The following is an 18,530-nucleotide window of genomic DNA, read 5'->3' as shown; positions in this document are numbered from 1 at the left end:
CCTGGTGCTTCACTGACACATGAGCGAGCCTGGGAGATCCTGGACGTGGGCCTTGCTGGAACTTAGAGACGCGAGACTACAAAAGAGGGGGAAGAGCTCAAACCAAACCGTCGGGAGATGGGCGCCCTGATCTAGGCGCGGTTGGGCAATACATGCCGTACCGCAACTCCAGCACAGGTCCCCAGAAAAGGGGAAACGCTCTAAGGCAGAGAACCGCGGGGCAAGCCAACACGGGCGCACACAATCCAGGCACAGGCAAGGCAGCTCTGTCTGCAAAACGAGGGCTTTGGACTAGAGCGTCTCCCAATCCTGCTATTAATCTAGAACTCTACAGTATTCCATGCTGAAGCTGTCCGAGACTCAGAAACCGGAAAAAGAGAGGAAAGCGAGGGAAGACGACAAGGGAGGGGAAAGCGAGGAGCGGGTGGGAGACCACGAGAGAGAAGGACACTGCGGACGCCCGGAACAGGCCTGGCGGGTTTTCAACCTTACTACACCTCCTCCCACACCTGAGTTCTCACAGCTCGGCCGAGACCCCACGCCCATCGAGTTTGGGCACCAGTTAGTCAAGCTTCTCCCTCTACACACCAGTTCCTAGAAGCCATGGGGCAAGTGGTGGGCAGCATAATAATGCATGCCAGAGATGGAAGGGGGAATGGTCCCGGCTGGGGGTCCGGAGGGCAGGTGAGTGGAGCTAGGCAGGGAGTGGGACGGCCTGACTGGGAATCGCAGAGCGCCCGCGTCTCAGCCCTCACGCCCCGAGAGGGCCAAACTTTATTCCCCAACTTTAGCAAGGGGAGGGGGTGTTCGGAAAAAAAAAAAAAAAAGGGGAAAAAAAAAAAGTTGCTGAACTTTTCCCCCAACTCTGAGTGGAGGCGGGACCGGAGGGCGGTGCCTACACCCTGATTCGCCGCCGGCTCTTTTCTGGAGGCTCCGATTGGCGCGCGGGGTCCGGGGCAGGGAAGAGCGGGCGTGGGGGAGGGGAGCGGCCCTCCCAGCCCGCGGGATCTGCTCGCGCCGGGAGCGGGTTAATTTCAAATCGGGGGCTTGACTGCTCCTGGACGGTCACGCTCCCTCTGCCCGCCCGCCGGCCCGCCAGTCCCGGTCCCGGCGTTTCCCTCCGCGGCACCCACCTCGGCGCGGCTTGAGGACCGACTGACGGCCCGACACGCGGGCTCCCGGACCTGAGCGGGAAAGGGGCGCCGAGGAGTCCCCGCTCAGCCCCCGCCGGCTCCAACCGTGAGGTGAACTGACAGGTCAGCGGGACGCAGAGGGATGCGGCGCCCAGCTGGCCCAGCACCGGGAGAGGGCTCGGGAGGGCAGCGGCAGAGACGGCCGTTTCCCGCCTCTCGCTCCGCCGGGGGCCGTGGAGGGAGGAGCTGAGCTCCCGCGCAGAGGGGAGGGGGCGAGCGAGGGGGAGGGGCGGGGATACAGTGGTTCCGGGCGCGGGTTTGCCGGCGCTCAAGCCCCGCGCAGCTAAGGGGCGGTGCCGGCCACGGTCCTGCTTTCCGCGCCAAATTTTTAAATCGAAGGCGGAAGGTCCGGACCCGCCCCTGGCGCCGCCAACCAATCGCAGGCCCGCGTCCAGCTCTCTGATTGGTTAGGAATCGTTGCCCTGGGAACCGCGAAGATGCTGTCCGGGAACTGCTGGGCTGGTGGCGCGCGGACTGGGCCCGGGGGGGGGGGAGGGGTAGTTGGCCGGGCGAAGGGGGAAGTGCGCGGGGCGCGGAGCGGGTGGCGGCAGGGGGGCTGTACCTGGTTGCTTTACTGAACAAATGCAGCCTCCTTGGTAAGATCCAACATCGTGGCGTGAACTGGCCAACCGAATTGAGAGTACCCAGCGCTTTGCATCTTTTAAGGATGTCTTAAAAAAAGGAAAAAGTCTTAATCACAAGGCGCTCTTTAAATACCCAGAGTACTTTTGGAGCTTAAGGACTGAATTTGGAAGTTTCCTATGAAGCTATTTCCCGAGACTTTACTGCTGACCCTGTGCACGTGTGTGTCAGGGGAAAAATTCAGGCATCTAGATGCAGACTTTTGTCGGGATGCTTGGGGTTGTGTCTGCTCAGCCGGAACCAGGGCTGGGGCGCTGAGTCCCGAGCCCTGACCTGTGAACAGGTGGGTGCTTGTGCTTACTAAGGTCCATTTGGTGGGGTCCGGAGAATGGCGCGCCTTCTCTAAAGGTGGGAGAGGACTGTCACTGGAAGTTCTGTGGTTTCCTTTAAGTCTCATGACAGCAGCTCGGTTTGCTGAAGGAATTTACTGGCGTTTGATTGAGTTCTCTGCCCAGGAGGACTATCTCTGGTCGGGAATAAAATGTAAATGTAATTTGTCATTTTTCGTTAGTCTTTGTTTAAGTGGCCTGTGGTGTCCATGAGGGAATATTCAACGGATCTCCTGGTTTTATTTTTCTTTAACTTTTTCTATTTCCTTTTCTTTTTAAGGAAAATAAACTTTTTAATAGAACTGATTGGACTACTTAAACCATCAGGGTGTTGGGAGAAACTCCAGATTTTTCATTCTTAAAGAAACTCTAAATGTATGAAAAATTTACAGAATGGAGAATGAAAAGGTACCTTTTTAACTTTAGTATTCATCATCCCAGTTTTAAATGCAATATCATCCTGATTTAACCCCATAATTTTTCCATATCCAATATCTTATTAATGCCACATCCCTTTTTAGTTACCTTCTGTAAAAACCCAGAAGGAAGGGAAATTTAATTTTTAACGAGGGGAAGAGTTTGGCCAGAGGTAAAGTAATCCAAAGTTTTTAATGGTTTGATTTCAAATGGAAATCTCAAAGAGATAAGCAGAGAGAAAAGGTAGTTTTAAGAATAATAAAATTTGCTAGCTGCATTATGATATTTCTCAGAATTCTTGAACAATTAGAATTCAGAGAGGGCATTTGACATGATTTGAGATCAGATTCCTTTTGAAGATAATTTTCTACCAAATCGGCAGCTTCTTAAACTTGGGGGCCACAACACTTGATTTGTGAGCTAGACATTTTGTAAAATAACAAAAGAATTGTCAGTAGGGGTATCTTGACTGGTGTCCCACTACTGATAGGTTAAAAAAGGAAAAATGCGAAGTTCCTCGAAGGTTTAGATATTAGTCAAGTAAGAGAATTGCTATCTTTTCGGATAGTCTGAGGCAAAGGACAGCAGCCTTTAGAGAGATGCCATTCTTGGGTCTGTACCTCCCAGGTGCACATGCTTAGGAGGGTCCCCCATTGTATCCATCACACTGATTTCCATGTAAGACCACCATAGTTGGATTGAGGATATTCAGGTACAAGTCCTGCACAACCTCTCTCAGCCAGGGTCTCCTCTTCTGCAGAATAGGACTACAGGATTTGGTGAAAATTACAAATGGAAAAGCACCTGATAAATCCCAAGGAGTCATAGACATGTTAAACAGTCCCATTAATCTTTGTTCCTAAAGTCACTGAGGAATTAGTGAGTCTCTGTCTTCTTTCACTTATTGCCATTCCAAACATTTTCTCTAAAATAGCCATAGGTAGTAAGAATGTGTGAAGTCCCCAGTGGCCAAAAGTGGAAGAAGAAACATAGTCTCATTCGTCTTATTTGTGCTGCTATTAATTTACCTCCATGTCTCAGGCAGTCCTGCCTCTGCCAGGAACTAGCTTTGTGACTTTGGATAACTAATTTTCTTTCTCTGGGCCCCATTTTTCCTTCTATAAAGTGAGAGAGTTAGGGGCGCCTGGGTGGCTCAGTCAGTTAGGCATCTGCCTTCGGCTCTGGTCATGATCCAGGGGTCCTGGGATAGAGCCCTGTGTTGGACTCCTGCTCAGCGGGGAGCCTGCTTCTCCCTCTCCTTCTGCTGCTCCCTCCTGCTTGCGCTCTCCCTCTCTCAAATAAATAAAGTCTTGGAAAAAAAATAATAAAGTGAGAGAGGTAAATATTGAAAGAGAAGACTTTTCCTTTACTCTTAGGCACTCTGGATTTTGCTCCCTACCAGGTTTTTTTTTTTTTAAAGATTTTATTTATTCATTTGAGACACACACAGAGAGAGAGAGAGAGAGAGAGAGAGCATGAGCAGGGGGAGAGGGAGAGGAAGAAGCAGGCTCCCCGCTAAGCAGGGAGTCCAATGCAGGACCCCGGGATCATGATCTGAGCCGAAGGCAGACACTCAACCATCTGAGCCACCCAGGTACCCCTCCCTACTAGGTTTTGCCTGTAAGTATGACCATAGGCTAGCCCTCACCCTTGTCTCCTTGGCTTTCTGACTCTTCCACATCAATGGTGTTTGACTGAGCATTCCATGCATGCAGCCATTGGGCCAGGCAGACACACACAGAGGAACGGGACTTGGTTTCTGCCATATAGGCTTTATTGCAGTGTCATGTGTGAAAGTCACTCCTAGGAGTTTTGGATCACCTAAAATTATCAGTCCTATTAGGGGAAGCTGAGTGAAAGGTATATGAGAACTCTCCATACTACCTGCAACATTTCTCTACATCAAAAATTATATCAAAAAGGTTTTAAAATTAGGCCTTCGAGGTTTTTTTTTTAATTCTTGGAACATAAGAAAAATTTAAGTCTGTGCTTTACTGCAAGATTAAAAATGGAAATTTAGCTAGTAAAAAGACAATAAGTGTCAAGTGATCTTTGGAAGACAGTTACTAATTTAATCGACTCTCCAGCCTCATTAAGCATGTTTTCCTTAGCAATATTCTATTTATTGTACAATTTCTGGATCGAAAGCTATCTGATAAATCCTGCTTAATAGTGGATTTAATTGTTTACTTGTTTTAAACCAGGAAAATCTCTTTTTTGAGCCACATAAAAGAGGACTCATGAAAACACCTCTGAAGGAATCCATTGCAGCAAATATAGTGTTGACGGAGATCCAGCCTGACTTTGGCCCTTTGACCACACCCACCAAGCCCAAGGAAATCTCCCAGGGAGAACCGTGGACACCAACAGCCAACCTGAAAATGCTCATCAGTGCTGTGAGCCCTGAGATCCGAAACAGAGATCAGAAAAGGGGGTTGTTTGACAGCAGGAATGGATTACCTGAGGCCAAAGATTGTTTACATGTAGGTTTGCAAAAGACTGGGTGGAAACTGGTGGGCGTGCGTGCGTGCGTGCGTGCGTGCGTGCGTGCGTGCGTGTGTGTGTGTGTGTGTGTGTGTGTGTGTGTGTGTAGGGAGGGGTAGCTGTTACAAAAGTGCCAGTAATATAAAGCATTGCCACCTACAGACTTACTAGCCTGCTTCCGAGCACAGGAAAGGTTTGGACTGCATCAAATACAGCACTAGGAATTCTGAGCCTTTGACTTATTTTCAGTTCAAGCTTCCTTTTTAGATCTGCCAAGCGGTTTTATACTGGCTCCCATCTTTTTCCCCCAAATTTTGCAGTTGTTGAAGCTAAGCGTGTTAGCCCTCAAGTGCAGAGGGCCCCAATAAACCTGTCAGACTTTATTTCCGACTCAGACGTTATTTACCTCTTCTTTTGTAGGAACACTTATCCGGAGACGAATATGAGAAATCCCAACCAAGTCGAAAAGAGAAAAGTTTAGGATTGCTGTGTCATAAGTTCTTAGCACGATATCCTAACTATCCTAACCCCGCTGTGAATAATGACATCTGTCTTGACGAAGTCGCCGAGGAACTGAGTAAGTATGCAGAGCATTCACAGAGACAGTAATTAAAGTGATTCCGTGGACTTGCTCCCTCAGACCCACACTCATCTAGCCAGTGTGTGTAATGACACAGTAAATCTCTGAAGCCCTATTAATTTAAGAATGAAGGCAGAGAGTTTCCAATTTCAGTGAGTCTTCAAACAGAAGGAAAAATGACCATGGAGATTTGCTTCTGATTGCATTTCGAAAGCTTGGAAGCTGTAAAGGAAGGCAACATTGTTTTAGGACTTGTTTCATAAACAGCTACAACTTTGACCTTCTGTCTCGGTTCTCTCCTTGAAGAGCTAGGCTGAGGAACTAGGTATCTCCACAGTTTCCAATGGGGATGCGCTTCTGTGAGCGGAAGCCGGGCTTTACCGGGCCTTAGCGCTCCCTGCCACTCAATCTACGTGTTTGTGTTTGGCAAAAGTTACCGTGTTCCTCCTGCCCCTTTACTCCTCCAGACACCTGAATCTAGTGACCGCTAAAAAGGGGTCTGTGCCAAATTTGGGATACCTTTGGAGTCATGAAAATGTTACAATCTGAAACTGAAGGGAGGATGCAGGATATTTTCACATAGAGCTATCACTTCCTCAGAGAAAGTTTTACTCTTCAAATGCCCGTTTATAAGTATCAACTTGATTTCACATTTTAAGAATATGCCATTCAGATTCATCTATTCACCTATCCTTAATTATAACTATGTCAGCTGCACCTTTAAGTCAGTGGGTAGCTGTTGACCACCAGTGTGTGCCAGGCAGTGCTGTAAAAGCTTGGGATGACATCGATGAATGACAAGAATAAAATCTTCCCTCCTGTGGAACCTACTTTCTAGTGCGGCCTAAGAGATAAGTATGCAAAGGACAGACAATAAGGAGAGATAATTATGGGTATTATACAAAGCACATAGTAAGCAAGTAGTAATAACGTATGTTAGAAGGTAATACATGCTGTGGGAAAAATAAAAGGTAGAACAGGGTACAGGGGAGCCAGGAGTGCTGGGAGTGTGCTTTGCAACATTAAGTTAGGTGGTCAGCTCAGACCTCCTTGAGAAGGTGACATCTAAGCAAGAACCTGACAGAATGGAGGTGGGGAGCAGTGAGGGCATCGGGAACAGGGATTCCAGGCAGAAGGAAAAGCCCACTACAAAGGCCTTCAGACAAGGGCATATCTGGCAGGTTCCAGGAGCAGCAAGAAATCTCAGTGCCTTGTGCCTGTCATATGACGGCTCTGTGTGTGCATGTGCATGCATGCATGCACGTGTGCATGTTTGTATGTGCGTGCATGTGTGCATGTGCATGCATGCTTTGAAGAAGAATATAAAAACAGGTTGTAATATGTGGAATTTAGAGTACTGAAGACTTGTTTTTGCCACTTACTGGCTCTGTACCTTGGGGAGGCTACTTAGCCAGTGTGAGCTGCTGTTCCCTCATCCGTAAAGTGTGAAATAATAATACCTGCCTCACCGGTTTACGATAGACATTTCCTCCAGCTGTATGGCCCCTCATAGGCCCTCAATGAATGTTACCTCTCTCATTCGTATTCTTGGTGTACCCTATGAGAGCAGAAACATGTCTTCCTCATCTTCACATTCTTTGTGGAGTGTAACTAAGTTCTATCATCCACACCCACACTGATCAATAGACCATGGAAGAAGAAGTTATCCCATTCTATACAACGTACAAAATCTGATCCTAGTACGTACAATTGCTCATTCTTGGCAGATGTTGAGCGGCGACGCATTTACGATATTGTGAATGTCCTGGAGAGTTTACACATGGTGAGCCGCCTGGCCAAAAACAGGTACACTTGGCACGGGCGACATAATCTCAACAAAACCCTTGGAACTCTGAAAAGCGTCGGGGAGGAGAACAAGTATGCCGAGCAGATCATGATGATCAAAAAGAAAGAGTATGAACAAGAGTTTGACTTTAGTAAGACTTACAGTATAGAGGATCATATCATCAAATCAAACACGGGCCAGAACGGACACCCAGACATGTGTTTCGTCGAACTCCCTGGAGTGGAATTTCGGGCAGGTGAGCAATGGTTGGGAGAGCCGGGCTGCACAGCACTTCTCCCTAGAGGCAAAGGTTCCTTCCAGAACACTGTTCTGACACTGCTGCTGCCTTTTAACATGTTAAAAAGCTGCAGTTGTCAACTGTTTGATCAGGCTGTGGTATTTTTAGCCTTGTTACTTTAGAAGTCACTTGTCCCTTCCTGAATTTTAATTCTCTAACCCTCATCCTTCTCCAAAGCTTCTGTAAACAGCCGCAAAGATAAGTCGTTAAGAGTGATGAGCCAGAAATTTGTGATGCTGTTTTTGGTGTCAACGCCTCAGATAGTCAGCCTAGAAATCGCCGCCAAGATTTTAATTGGGGAAGACCACGTGGAAGATCTGGATAGAAGCAAGTTTAAAAGTAAGTGCCATGACTGCCGTGGACTTCTGGGCCTCTTCGTAAACCATAAAAACTTACGTATGAACTAATTGCCAAATACATTTGCTACACTGACATCTTCTCTAATTATGCTTCTGTACCTTCACTTCCCCCCCCAGAAGCCAGGATTACACTGTTTTTCGCTAACTTGTAGGATTCAAAGATATGTATATAACTACTCTTATTTGTCTGGCACTCGGGCTTATAAACAGTTGCTTAAAAGTTCCCTCCTTGGATACTGTAACACTGTCCCCACTTTGCACATGTGGACTCTGTGGTACCCGAAGTCTAAGTGAGCATTAAATTGTAAAGTGGGTCCAGAACTCAGGTCTCTGCTCTCAGATGTAAGAGTATAAATAACTCTTCTAAAATCGTTCCTAGAAGTGACCTACTTGCCGCACCATTGGTTTGCCGTTTTGAAAGAATGGTTTCAGCCAGACCCGCTCAAAGTAGGAATAATAAAAAATAAAGGAAGGCCTGGACTGGGTTCCTGATGCAGAGCTCTGCCTGCGCCTCAGGGACAGGCTTTGCAGGAGCCTCTAGGAAGAGAAGCATGTGGAAAGAAGAGCTCAGCAGATGGGAGGGGCCTGCTGTGCGTCCACCTCTCCCGGGGCCACGTCCAGGCAGTGTACGAGGCTAGCCTGACCAGGGGACCCGCTGTGGGGAGTGCCCGGGAGCTCAGACTTCTCCATCCCTGTAAAGCTGCGCTAGTCCCTCGAAAGTATATTCCAACACCCTCAGCTTGATAGTGACTCTATAAAGATAAAAGTAAGTCGAGGGTAAAGGCAATAATACCGGCAATTGGCCTGGGAGATGTGTAATTTCAGAAAACAGTCCCAGTACTACTGATGGGCTGCCTGATTTTTCTGACTCACCAGGCAGTTCTCAGCTCTCCATTTCACTGGTTAGTCACAGCATCAGAAACCATCCCAGGAACTGCAAATGTGTCATTTGCTGAATCCCCAGGGAATTCAGAACCCTCTGGCCTGGCTATGAAGAAGGGGCCCAATTTACGATTTTGTACTATCAAGCTGGCAGTAGAGATAGACCTCTTGTAACAAAACTTTTTAAGATATGTAAGATTTGTAGAATTCACAAATCTCTGCTTTGCATATAACTTTAAGGACAGTATGAAAATGTACAAATTTTGATGGGGTAGAGAATCTTCCATGCTTATGAGCTAAGTAAATCTCATTGTTATAAACCGTCACAGGCAGGAAAGCTATACATTTTCTATTGGTGCTTTATTTGTTCATAAAACTCTTCTGAATCCCCATTAGAAGATGCCCAGCAGTGGGAGCTTTTTATTAAAAAATCTGTAATGTAGTTCCCGATAGGGTGATCTCATGAAGGCTTTTTTCCTTTTTCAACCGTTGTCATTTCAAAATTCGGTACCCGCAGCAACTGAAGTCTTTTCAATATTTAAAACTATTTTTTGTTTGAATTAAAGCAGTCTCACCAGAATAACTTAAAAGAGTCACATTCTCCTCTGTCTGACGTTGATGGCTGGGCTAGCTCTCTGAATATACATGAAGTCTTTATGAAGCAAAGTCCTTTGATCTTTCATTATTCCACTGAGTGGTATATATACCTTTTATTTTCCAGCAAAAATTAGGAGGTTGTATGATATAGCTAATGTTCTGAGTAGCCTGAATCTTATCAAGAAAGTTCATGTTACAGAAGAAAGAGGCCGAAAACCAGCTTTTAAATGGACAGGCCCAGAAATCAGTCCAAGTCCCTGTGGTATGTATTTGCTTCCCTTCATTCCTCGCTTCGTTGTTGTGAATTAATGCGCATTGGGAGATATTCTCTCTTCCCCTCCCTGTCCACACTCCGACATGGAAAGGATATCTGTAAGTTGTTGGAAAGACAAAGATGACTGCCAATATGGAAAGTTTGGCTATGGGTTCCATCAGCAACCCACGGTCCAAAACACCTACCCTGTACCCAAGAGGCAGAATCTGTGTGAAAGGCCCTAACAGAGCCTATACACACTGAGAATATGAAATGAATTCATTCCAGTATTAATATTCTAGTCTCCATCTCACCTCTGGTGTTCTGACATTTTACATTCCACCAAAGATCCCATGCCAAAATGTTTAAAGTGGCAAGAACACGGGCCACGGAGGCAGAGGGAAACTTAGCCCCTTATTAGTTGTGTGGCTTTGAGCAAGTTGTATCTCCAAGGCTGTTTCCTCACCGGCAAAATGGGAAGAACAGTGGTGGCTTTGCAAGGTTATTGTGATTTTGAATATACATTGACTCTTGAACAACGCAGCGTTTAGGAGCGCAGTCGAAAATCTACATATGACTTTTGACTCCCCCAAAACTTAACTACTAATAGCCTATTGTTGACCAGAAGACTTAGCGATAACATAAAGTCACTTAGCAAATACTTTGTATGTTATGTGTATCATATACTATATTCTTACAATGAAGTAAGGTAGAAAAAAGAAAATGTTACAAAGAAAATCATAAGGAAAAGAAAACACACTTGCAGTACTGCACTGTAAAAAATCTGTGTATATGTGGACTCGCTGCAGTTCAAGAGTCCACTGTAACCTCAAGAGAGAGGTCCCTTGGTGCAGGGATTCTGAGTGTAGGCTCAGGGGCCAGACTGATGGGTTCATATCCCAGGCCCACTTTCTACTAGCTTAGAGACCGAGGTCAGTGGGTTAATGTCTCAGAGATGGGGATGCATTTCCAAAGAAGTACCTACCTGGTGGAGTTGTTGAGAATGTCTTACTCCATTCAGGCTGCTATAACCGAATACCATAGACTAGGTGGCTTATAAACAACAGAAGTTTACTTCTCACAGTTCTGGAGGCTGGAAAGTCCAAGATCATGGCACGAACAGATTCATTGTCTTGCCAGAGCCTGCTTTCTAGATGGCCGTCATTTTGTCATAACCTCACATGGTAGAAGGGACTAGAGAGCACTATGGGGCCTCTTTCATAAGAGCCCTAATCCTATTCAAGAGGGCTCCACCCTCATGACCTAAGCACCTCCCAAAGGCCCCATCTCCTAACACCACATCAGAGGGGTTGGGATTTCAACCTATGAACCTGAGGGGCCCAAATATTCAGCCCATCACTGTGAGGGTTGCCATATTTCATTGGGTTAGAACTCCACCGATGAGAAGATGCCCAATTTTGTGTCTGTATCTGTAAGAAAGAGAAACCACTAATGATTACACTCTAGCACATCACCAGTTGGTTGTAAGACGCAGTGGGTTTCAGAGAAGTTAACGTGTGAAATCTTACCTCCGAATTCAGTTAAAATAAGATTAACAAGGTTTTGTATCAAAGCCCTTCAGACAGTGTCTGTCCCAGGGTCGGTGCTCTATAACTGTTGATGCTTTCATTCCTAAAATCGATCTCGGACTACACTTGGGCTTCAGCCCCCACAAGGAAGTAGAGCTGGCCAGCTTCTGACCCCCCGCCCTTCTCTCTTTCAGGCCTTGGCCCTGTTCCTCTCCTCCCCTCCGATCTGGAAGCAAAGCGTCCTTCGAAAGACAACTGTGCCAAAAACCTCTTCTCCACGCGTGGGAAACCGAACTTCACTCGACACCCATCTCTTATCAAACTGGTAAAGAGTATAGAAAACGACCGGAGGAAGATAAATTCTGCCCCCAGCAGCCCCATCAAGACCAACAAAGGTATGTTTTTAGTCGCGTCGGGCTCTGCTCCGAGGAATTCCTTTTCTATCTGATTCTTTAGCTTACTTGATCCCTCTGGTACTTGTTAGAGAACTGTTTCAGTACCCTAATACCCGGACCCACTTGAAGCCTAACCCATGTATGAATGAAAGGATAAAAAGTAATTGGTGGACTTTATCGTTTCCTTGCTGTGTGATTTGGGGGGTGAGGTGCATGTGTTCTGTTCCTTTGATTTCAGTCATGTTTCATCTGTGTGAGCATTTATTCTTTTGCTTTGACCAACACTACCCGCCCCCCTTTCTGTTTACCAGCTGAGAGTTCTCGGAATTCGGCACCCTTCCCAAGTAAAATGGCTCAGCTCGCAGCTATTTGCAAAATGCAGTTAGAAGAGCAATCAAGGTAGGTTAGCAATACTTTTTAGTGGCAGGATGAATTATTTTTACATTGCATCATTAGGATTCCTTATTTTATGTAAGAATATGCGCTAGCCTTGGAAACCGGCGAGTTAATCTCTTCTATAACTCTTAGGCAGTGATTACAGACACTATCTGCTAGTTTCATGAACGCATGGCTTCAATTTGGGCCAGTCTAAAGTGGCAGAACATTTTAGAGAAAAATGCATTTCCACTGTGTCATGTTTTGAAATCTTGTCTCTTAGTGAACCCAGAAAGAAAGTGAAGGTACAGCCGGCAAGATCTGGGCAGTGCAAACCCGTGGCCCCTCTGGACACCCCAGCAAATGCTGAGCTGGACCTGACGGCACCGTCCCTCATCCAGCCCCTGGGGGTGGTCCCCCTCATCCCCAGCCCGCTGTCACCCGCAGTGCCCGTGATCCTACCTCAGGCCCCTTCGGGCCCGTCCTATGCTATCTACCTGCAGCCTGCCCAGGCCCAGACCGTGACGCCACCCCAAGGCCTGAGCCCCACAGTCTGCCCCACCCCCTCTTGTAAAGCTACAAGATCAAAAGATGCTGCAGATGCCACCACTGAGAAGGCCACCAGTGATGCCACCAAGTCCAGTGCCTCCACCAGGCCCGGAAGCTTGCTGCCAGTGCCCGAGAGACCGGGTGCCAAGAACCGAGACAAGGAGCCTGCTGGAGAAAGAGGCTCGAAGAGGGCAAGCCTGCTCGAGGACAGTGGTTCCAAAAAGAAATTTAAAGAGGACCTAAAAGGACTTGAAAATGTCTCCACGGTAAGTAGAGCCTTGAACTGTGTAAAGCTTTGGGAACTCTGCAATTGATCAGAGGAGAATGCAGTAGCTCTGAAATTAACCAGAGCAAAGGGCAGTTTCTCAGAAGACAAGGAACTGTTCCTTAGCATCCCATAATCCAAACAAAGCCCCAGACAGCTAATCCCCTGACTGGGATGACGGCAGGGATATATTTAACCTTTGGAGGAAGGGATTATTTGCTCTCTTTTTAAAGCACCACGGGTGGTTGTCCTTAAGTCCATTTCTCTGTCACATACTGGAATGCAAACACCTGTCATGAAAGTCTTGAATAATTTACAAGCAGACATAACCTCAAATGAATGGATGGATGGATAGGGTTCCGTTAACTCCTGCTTTCTGAGTCACTACCTAATGTTTGTTTGAGGTCATGTACCTGGCATCTGTTGCCTGGATGAGAAATTGCTCCCTCTGTTTTCACTTTCCACCTAAAATTTAACCCCAAATTTCTGTTTTGTGTACTAGAAAAGTCAAGCTTATCTTGGCAGACTGTAGGTATATTTGCTGCATTGGCTTCTAGGGATTTCGATGTTCCAGATCATTTTTTTCCTAGGTGGAGTTAAGTTTAGGAAGGAATTTATTAGATGCCTACCAGAAGTATTAGGCACTTTTATATACGTTATCTCATTTTTCTCCCTTGGGACAATTATATATGGAGGACATTACCACCAAATAAACTACCACTAAACGTGGAGGCAGACGTTAATCTCTCATTTTGTTCCAGCTCTTAACTCAAGCTATTTTACTTCTCTGCATCTTGTTTTTCCACCTCCATCAAGAATTTATTCCCCCAGTTTTTTCTGATCATCTCCTGGGTGTAAAGCACTGTGCTCTGGATCAAATCAAACCCAGCACCCGCCTTTGGTCACTGTTGCTTTTGAGTTCTTGCCCCAGGGCCCCGTCACAGGTTTTGTGAGGTTAACTGCATTTATTACATGATAATATACATAGAGGGGCTTGTGATCCTTTTAAGGCACCGTATAAGCTGAAGGGCATTATCTGTAACTGTTATTAAAGAGGCTTTAGAGTTTGTCAAATCTTCCCTGAGGATGGCCTCATGGTAACCATTCGAAACATCTATTATCTTAGCATAGTATCATTTTGCATTTAATATACATGCTAAGGGGAAAATCACCAGGCTTTGGCTTGATTCAATTTTCTGGGAGGTCCATAATCTCTTCGGGCCAATGGATATGATTTAATAATGGTCTCCTGTTGCTCACTTAGTCATTCAGGATTAGGATTTTCAGTGGATAGATTTTCCACGTCCCTCTTCTTTTCTCGTCTCTATGACTTCATTTTGACCATTTCTTTTTAGCATGGACTGAGCTGAACAAAGAAAATGAGAGATTCATGTGTCAATTCATTCATCAAACATTACTGAGAATCTACACTTCTATGGGGGGAGAGAAGGCAGTATACAAGTAAACACAAATACCTCAGGTAGTGAAGAATAAGTAGTAAAAATAAAACAGGCTGATGGAACGGGAAGGAAGGGGTAAGAGGTCTAATGTAGGACTGACTAGATGAGAAACGTGCAAGCTGAAATATACCAAATTCATTCATCCTGCTAATTCATAGTTCTAATATAAAAAGACACAAAGGAATTGGCATTATAGGTTAAAAGATTTCATAAAGAATGAAGTTTGTAGAAAATGGAAAAATAATTATTAGAGTACTATAGGTTTTGCTGAAGATTTGAAAGAATTAAACCAGCAACCAGAGTAACTTGTACTATGAAAGAGTATGATTAATGGTTAGCAAAGAACAGCTCTTTGTAAAATGCCTAAATCCACCCATTAAAAGTTTCTGTTCCTGTAGCTTTCAAGGAACCCAACCAGTAAAGCTATGGAAACAGTACCAAACCTTTAAGAAACAAAATTAATAAATAACCGTGTCGTAGAACAGTGTGAGCATTGCGGATTCTGAATTCACTGGTTCCCAAGGAAAAGATGGGACCTATTAACAGCTAGATCAAAGCGTAGACTATTGTTTGGACGATGGCGAGAAGAAAGATCTGGAGGAAGATAAAAGGAGGCCCCCCCAGGTTACAAGAGCTGCTTTTAGCTTTTGCCAGGCCTGCTCATGGTAAAGAGGAAATGGACTTTTCAGGCAGTTCAGCCACCCAGGCAGGCTCTGTTTGGTGAAATGCAGAGACCAAGCAGGCTCGGTGGGGGATGCACACAACATAACACTGGCCATTTCTGTCGCAAATATAACTTTATTGCCTAAAACTTTTGCTCCATGACATTTGGGGTCTGCGATATGAATTAATCAGTTTTCTTTTTTATCTATAGTTTTTGAACTCTGGTGCCCTGCCCTTTAGCTTGTATGTTATTAAGAGCATTTCCTCAGTATCACTGGAACCTAAAATACTAGGAAAAAAAAAACATAGTTGTATAATTACTTAGTTCTCAGTGAGGGGTCAACAAACTTTTTTTGGAAAGGGCCAGATAGTAAATATTTTTGGCTTTGCAGGCCATATGGTCTCTGTGCTAACTATTCAACTCTGTCATTGTAAAAATACAAGAAAGCAGCTATAGACAGAACATAAATGAATGGGCATGGCTGTGTTCCAATACAATTTCATTCACCCAACTAGCCCGGAGGTCACATTTTGGCCCATGATTTTGGCAACCTACTTCTCTAAATCACCATTTCTTAAAATGTTTCCCTTGAATACCAATACTACCAAAAATTTAGCTGCCAAATCACCCAGGAAATGCTACATGCTGGATGCTCCCTGGAGATTTACAAATGCGTGCTATCATCAAAGCCCCTCAGAAATTCTCTAATGAAGACACCATATTCCTTTGTTTAGTTCAGCATTCCTGAGACCTGTTCAACCATGATTCAAGTAGGGCCAACTTGCATCTTATGGAACCAGGGTTCCTCAGAATACTCTAGGAAATGACCATCCTACATGATTCAGGAACAATCCTATAGTAATTCGACAGTGCCATTATGGTGCCCAACTGCATTAAACGTGATTTTGATGGCACCACATCATACCAAAAAATCTGTTGGTGGGACTTAAGATGTCAGTGTGAGGGGGTGTGCTGGGCAAATTCTACCCTTAAGCAGGCTCACTGCTAGCTTTAGAATACTTCCTAAGACCACAGACAGCATTTAAGAAACCAATGGCTTATGATAGTCAGGACAAATGTTGGACTAGGAGGGAGGGATATTGTCTTCCGCTAGCCGTAGAGCTGGCCCACATGTCGCCAATACCGTTGGATGCTTTGGTCTTATAAGACAAACCACCACTCGGGGCGCCTGGGTGGCTCAGTCGTTGTGCTTCTGCCTTCGGCTCAGGTCATGATCCCAGGGTCCTGGGATCGAGCCCCACATCCGGCTCCCTGCTCGGCGGGAAGCCTGCTTCTCCCTCTCCCACTCCCCCTGCTGGCGTTCCTGCTCTCGCTGTGTCTCTCTCTGTCAAATAATAAATAAAATCTTAACAGAAAAAAGTCAAACCACCGCTAAGGGATATGAGTCCTGGCACAGGCACATGGCCATTGTCCTTCCATATTTGTGTGTAAAATAAATCCTTCCTCCTTGTTTTCTAGACCCTGTTCCCATCAGGATACCTAATCCCTCTCACCCAGTGCTCATCCCTGGGGGCAGAGTCCATTCTGTCTAGTAAAGAAAACTCAAATACACTTTCCCCAAACCACAGGATCTACAGCTCCCCAATCACAGGTGAGTGTACGTAAAACACTATTCAGATGAGTGTCAGGCTCAAGTTCACGTAAGCCTTATAAGGTTCTCAGACAAATGCCTGTGCTTTTAAGATATCTTCCCCCCTCTTCTTTCCAGGTGTTATTCCAGTGACATCATCCGAACTCACTGCTGTTAATTTTCCCTCTTTCCATGTAACACCTTTGAAGCTAATGGTCTCACCAACTTCCGTGGCAGGCGTCCCTGTCGGGAACAGCCCGGCTCTCACTTCGAGCCACCCCGTTCCCGTCCAGAACCCGAGCTCAGCCATTGTAAACTTCACCCTGCAGCACTTGGGACTCCTCTCCCCCAGTGTGCAGGTGTCCGCCAGCCCGGGAGCTGTTCCCGTGTCTCCAAGAATAGAGGCTGTTAGTGTTGTACCAGACAATGCAGGCACTCAGCAAGGACGGGCCACCAGGTACGACTCTCCAGCCCCAGGACAGAACCAAACAAATGGACAATCAGTTGCTTTGACGGGGACACAACAGGTGAGAGCATTTCCGTTTAATGGATTTTTTTCCCCCTTGGGTTAATAAGGCCCAGATATCAGTATCACGGAAGACTCGCTTTTGCTTCTCTTCGCTGGCGAGGGGAAGGATGGGAGGAGGAGGAGACGGAAGGCCTCGCTGCCTTCCAAACCCAGGATGAGTACCCAGAAGTCCACAGTCCTCCCGGCCCATTGCAGAATATGCTGGGCTCCTGCTGTGTGTCTTGCGCTTCCAGTTCCGCCCTCCGATGCTAGTAGGCCATACCTATCTGTGTGGATTTGACGTCTTTTTCTTATTCTTCCCTTTCCAATCAGCCTGTTCCTGTGACACCCCAAGGGTCACAGTCAGTGGCCGAAAGTTTCTTCCGGACCCCAGGTGGACCAGTGAAGCTGACGGGCCCATCCCACGTGGATTTCGATGGTGCTAATAAAACCTCCGTAGGAACTCTCTTTGTCCCACAGCGAAAACTGGAAGTCTCAACGGAGGATGTCCATTAATTGACATATTGGGCTTCATTTACTTTTCTAAAGAGTTGTTTAATAGAGAAGATGTGATCAGACTGATTTGGAGAATACATTCTCTGAAAATACTGTAAATATGTTGGGAGTTTACTTAATTTCAAAGCAGACACTTGTTTTTCTACACACACACACACACACACACACACACACACACACACATTTGTACTAAGCTAATTTCAGCCATCAGTCGTACCAGGTAAAAGCAAAATGTTGAACTAAGGTGTATTAACGTCCGGAGGAAAGGCTTCATTGTCTCAACTGTGCCTATATTATTATGCAGTGTAACCGTATTAAAGTTTACTTCCTTTTGAGTGACTATGTGACATGCGCAATGCAGCATTCTCGTCACCTTTGCACAATGGAAACGCTGTGATGTATAATGTTGTATTTTTAAATGGGAGGGCTATAGCTATATTTTTTGTAATTCCTTTAACCTGTTCTTGTTGCCGTGTGTCCTTTTGTAAAGTTTGCAACAATCCTCAATCAAGTCTATGGAAAAATTATTTATAAAGCGTATTTTTAATCATAAGTTGTTCAAATTAAAACTTTTCTAAAATGTATTTCACATTTTCATTTGGCCAGTTCGGGCACTGTTGGGAGAAAATGAAAGCCTCACTAGCTGGGGAGGCGGGTCCTTGGTAAGGACGGTACCTCCTGAGTTCCTGTAGATGTGCCACATTTATAAAATGTTCCTACATTCCTTCCCACTTTTGATCCCCCCTGTGGCTCTACTTTTCAGCAGTTAAAATGGCTGTGGAGAGGCTGTTGCTGGGCCACAGACACCCAGCTGAGTCTCCTGCACTTTCCATCATGCCTGGGGAGATTAGAAATGAA

The 18,530-nt window shown here is 45.8% G+C and overlaps 1 protein-coding gene across 3 annotated transcripts; it reads left to right on the top strand.

Moving 5' to 3' along the window:
* Positions 1-1,044: 1,044 nt before the first annotated feature.
* On the top strand, positions 1,045-18,244 carry E2F8 (E2F transcription factor 8). 3 transcript variants are annotated; one of them, XM_027580034.1, is made up of 13 exons: positions 1,045-1,256; positions 2,445-2,572; positions 4,786-5,064; positions 5,486-5,642; positions 7,373-7,687; positions 7,907-8,068; positions 9,692-9,829; positions 11,544-11,744; positions 12,056-12,143; positions 12,403-12,934; positions 16,537-16,669; positions 16,787-17,175; positions 17,490-18,244. In XM_027580034.1, exons 2-13 carry the CDS (start codon positions 2,558-2,560, stop codon positions 17,670-17,672), a joined length of 2,592 nt encoding a protein of 863 aa, XP_027435835.1. In that variant the 5' UTR covers positions 1,045-1,256; positions 2,445-2,557; the 3' UTR covers positions 17,673-18,244. The 3 variants fall into 3 exon arrangements, with proteins under 3 accessions (XP_027435835.1, XP_027435836.1, XP_027435837.1); XM_027580035.1 differs by lacking the exon at positions 9,692-9,829 and having other exon boundaries at positions 17,490-18,179; XM_027580036.1 differs by lacking the exon at positions 16,537-16,669 and having other exon boundaries at positions 16,858-17,175; positions 17,490-18,179.
* Positions 18,245-18,530: the final 286 nt, after the last annotated feature.

This window comes from Zalophus californianus, chromosome 11, assembly GCF_009762305.2.
Source record: "Zalophus californianus isolate mZalCal1 chromosome 11, mZalCal1.pri.v2, whole genome shotgun sequence".
Lineage (NCBI taxonomy): Eukaryota > Metazoa > Chordata > Mammalia > Carnivora > Otariidae > Zalophus > Zalophus californianus.
The sequence above is the reverse complement of the archived record's forward strand: the minus strand, read 5'-3'. Positions and strand labels throughout refer to the sequence as shown.

Coding starts and splice junctions, on each gene's coding strand:
- E2F8 (XM_027580034.1), top strand. Junction 16,670..16,786: donor CTACAGCTCCCCAATCACAG/GTGAGTGTACGT, acceptor TCTTCTTTCCAG/GTGTTATTCCAGTGACATCA. Junction 17,176..17,489: donor CTTTGACGGGGACACAACAG/GTGAGAGCATTT, acceptor CTTTCCAATCAG/CCTGTTCCTGTGACACCCCA.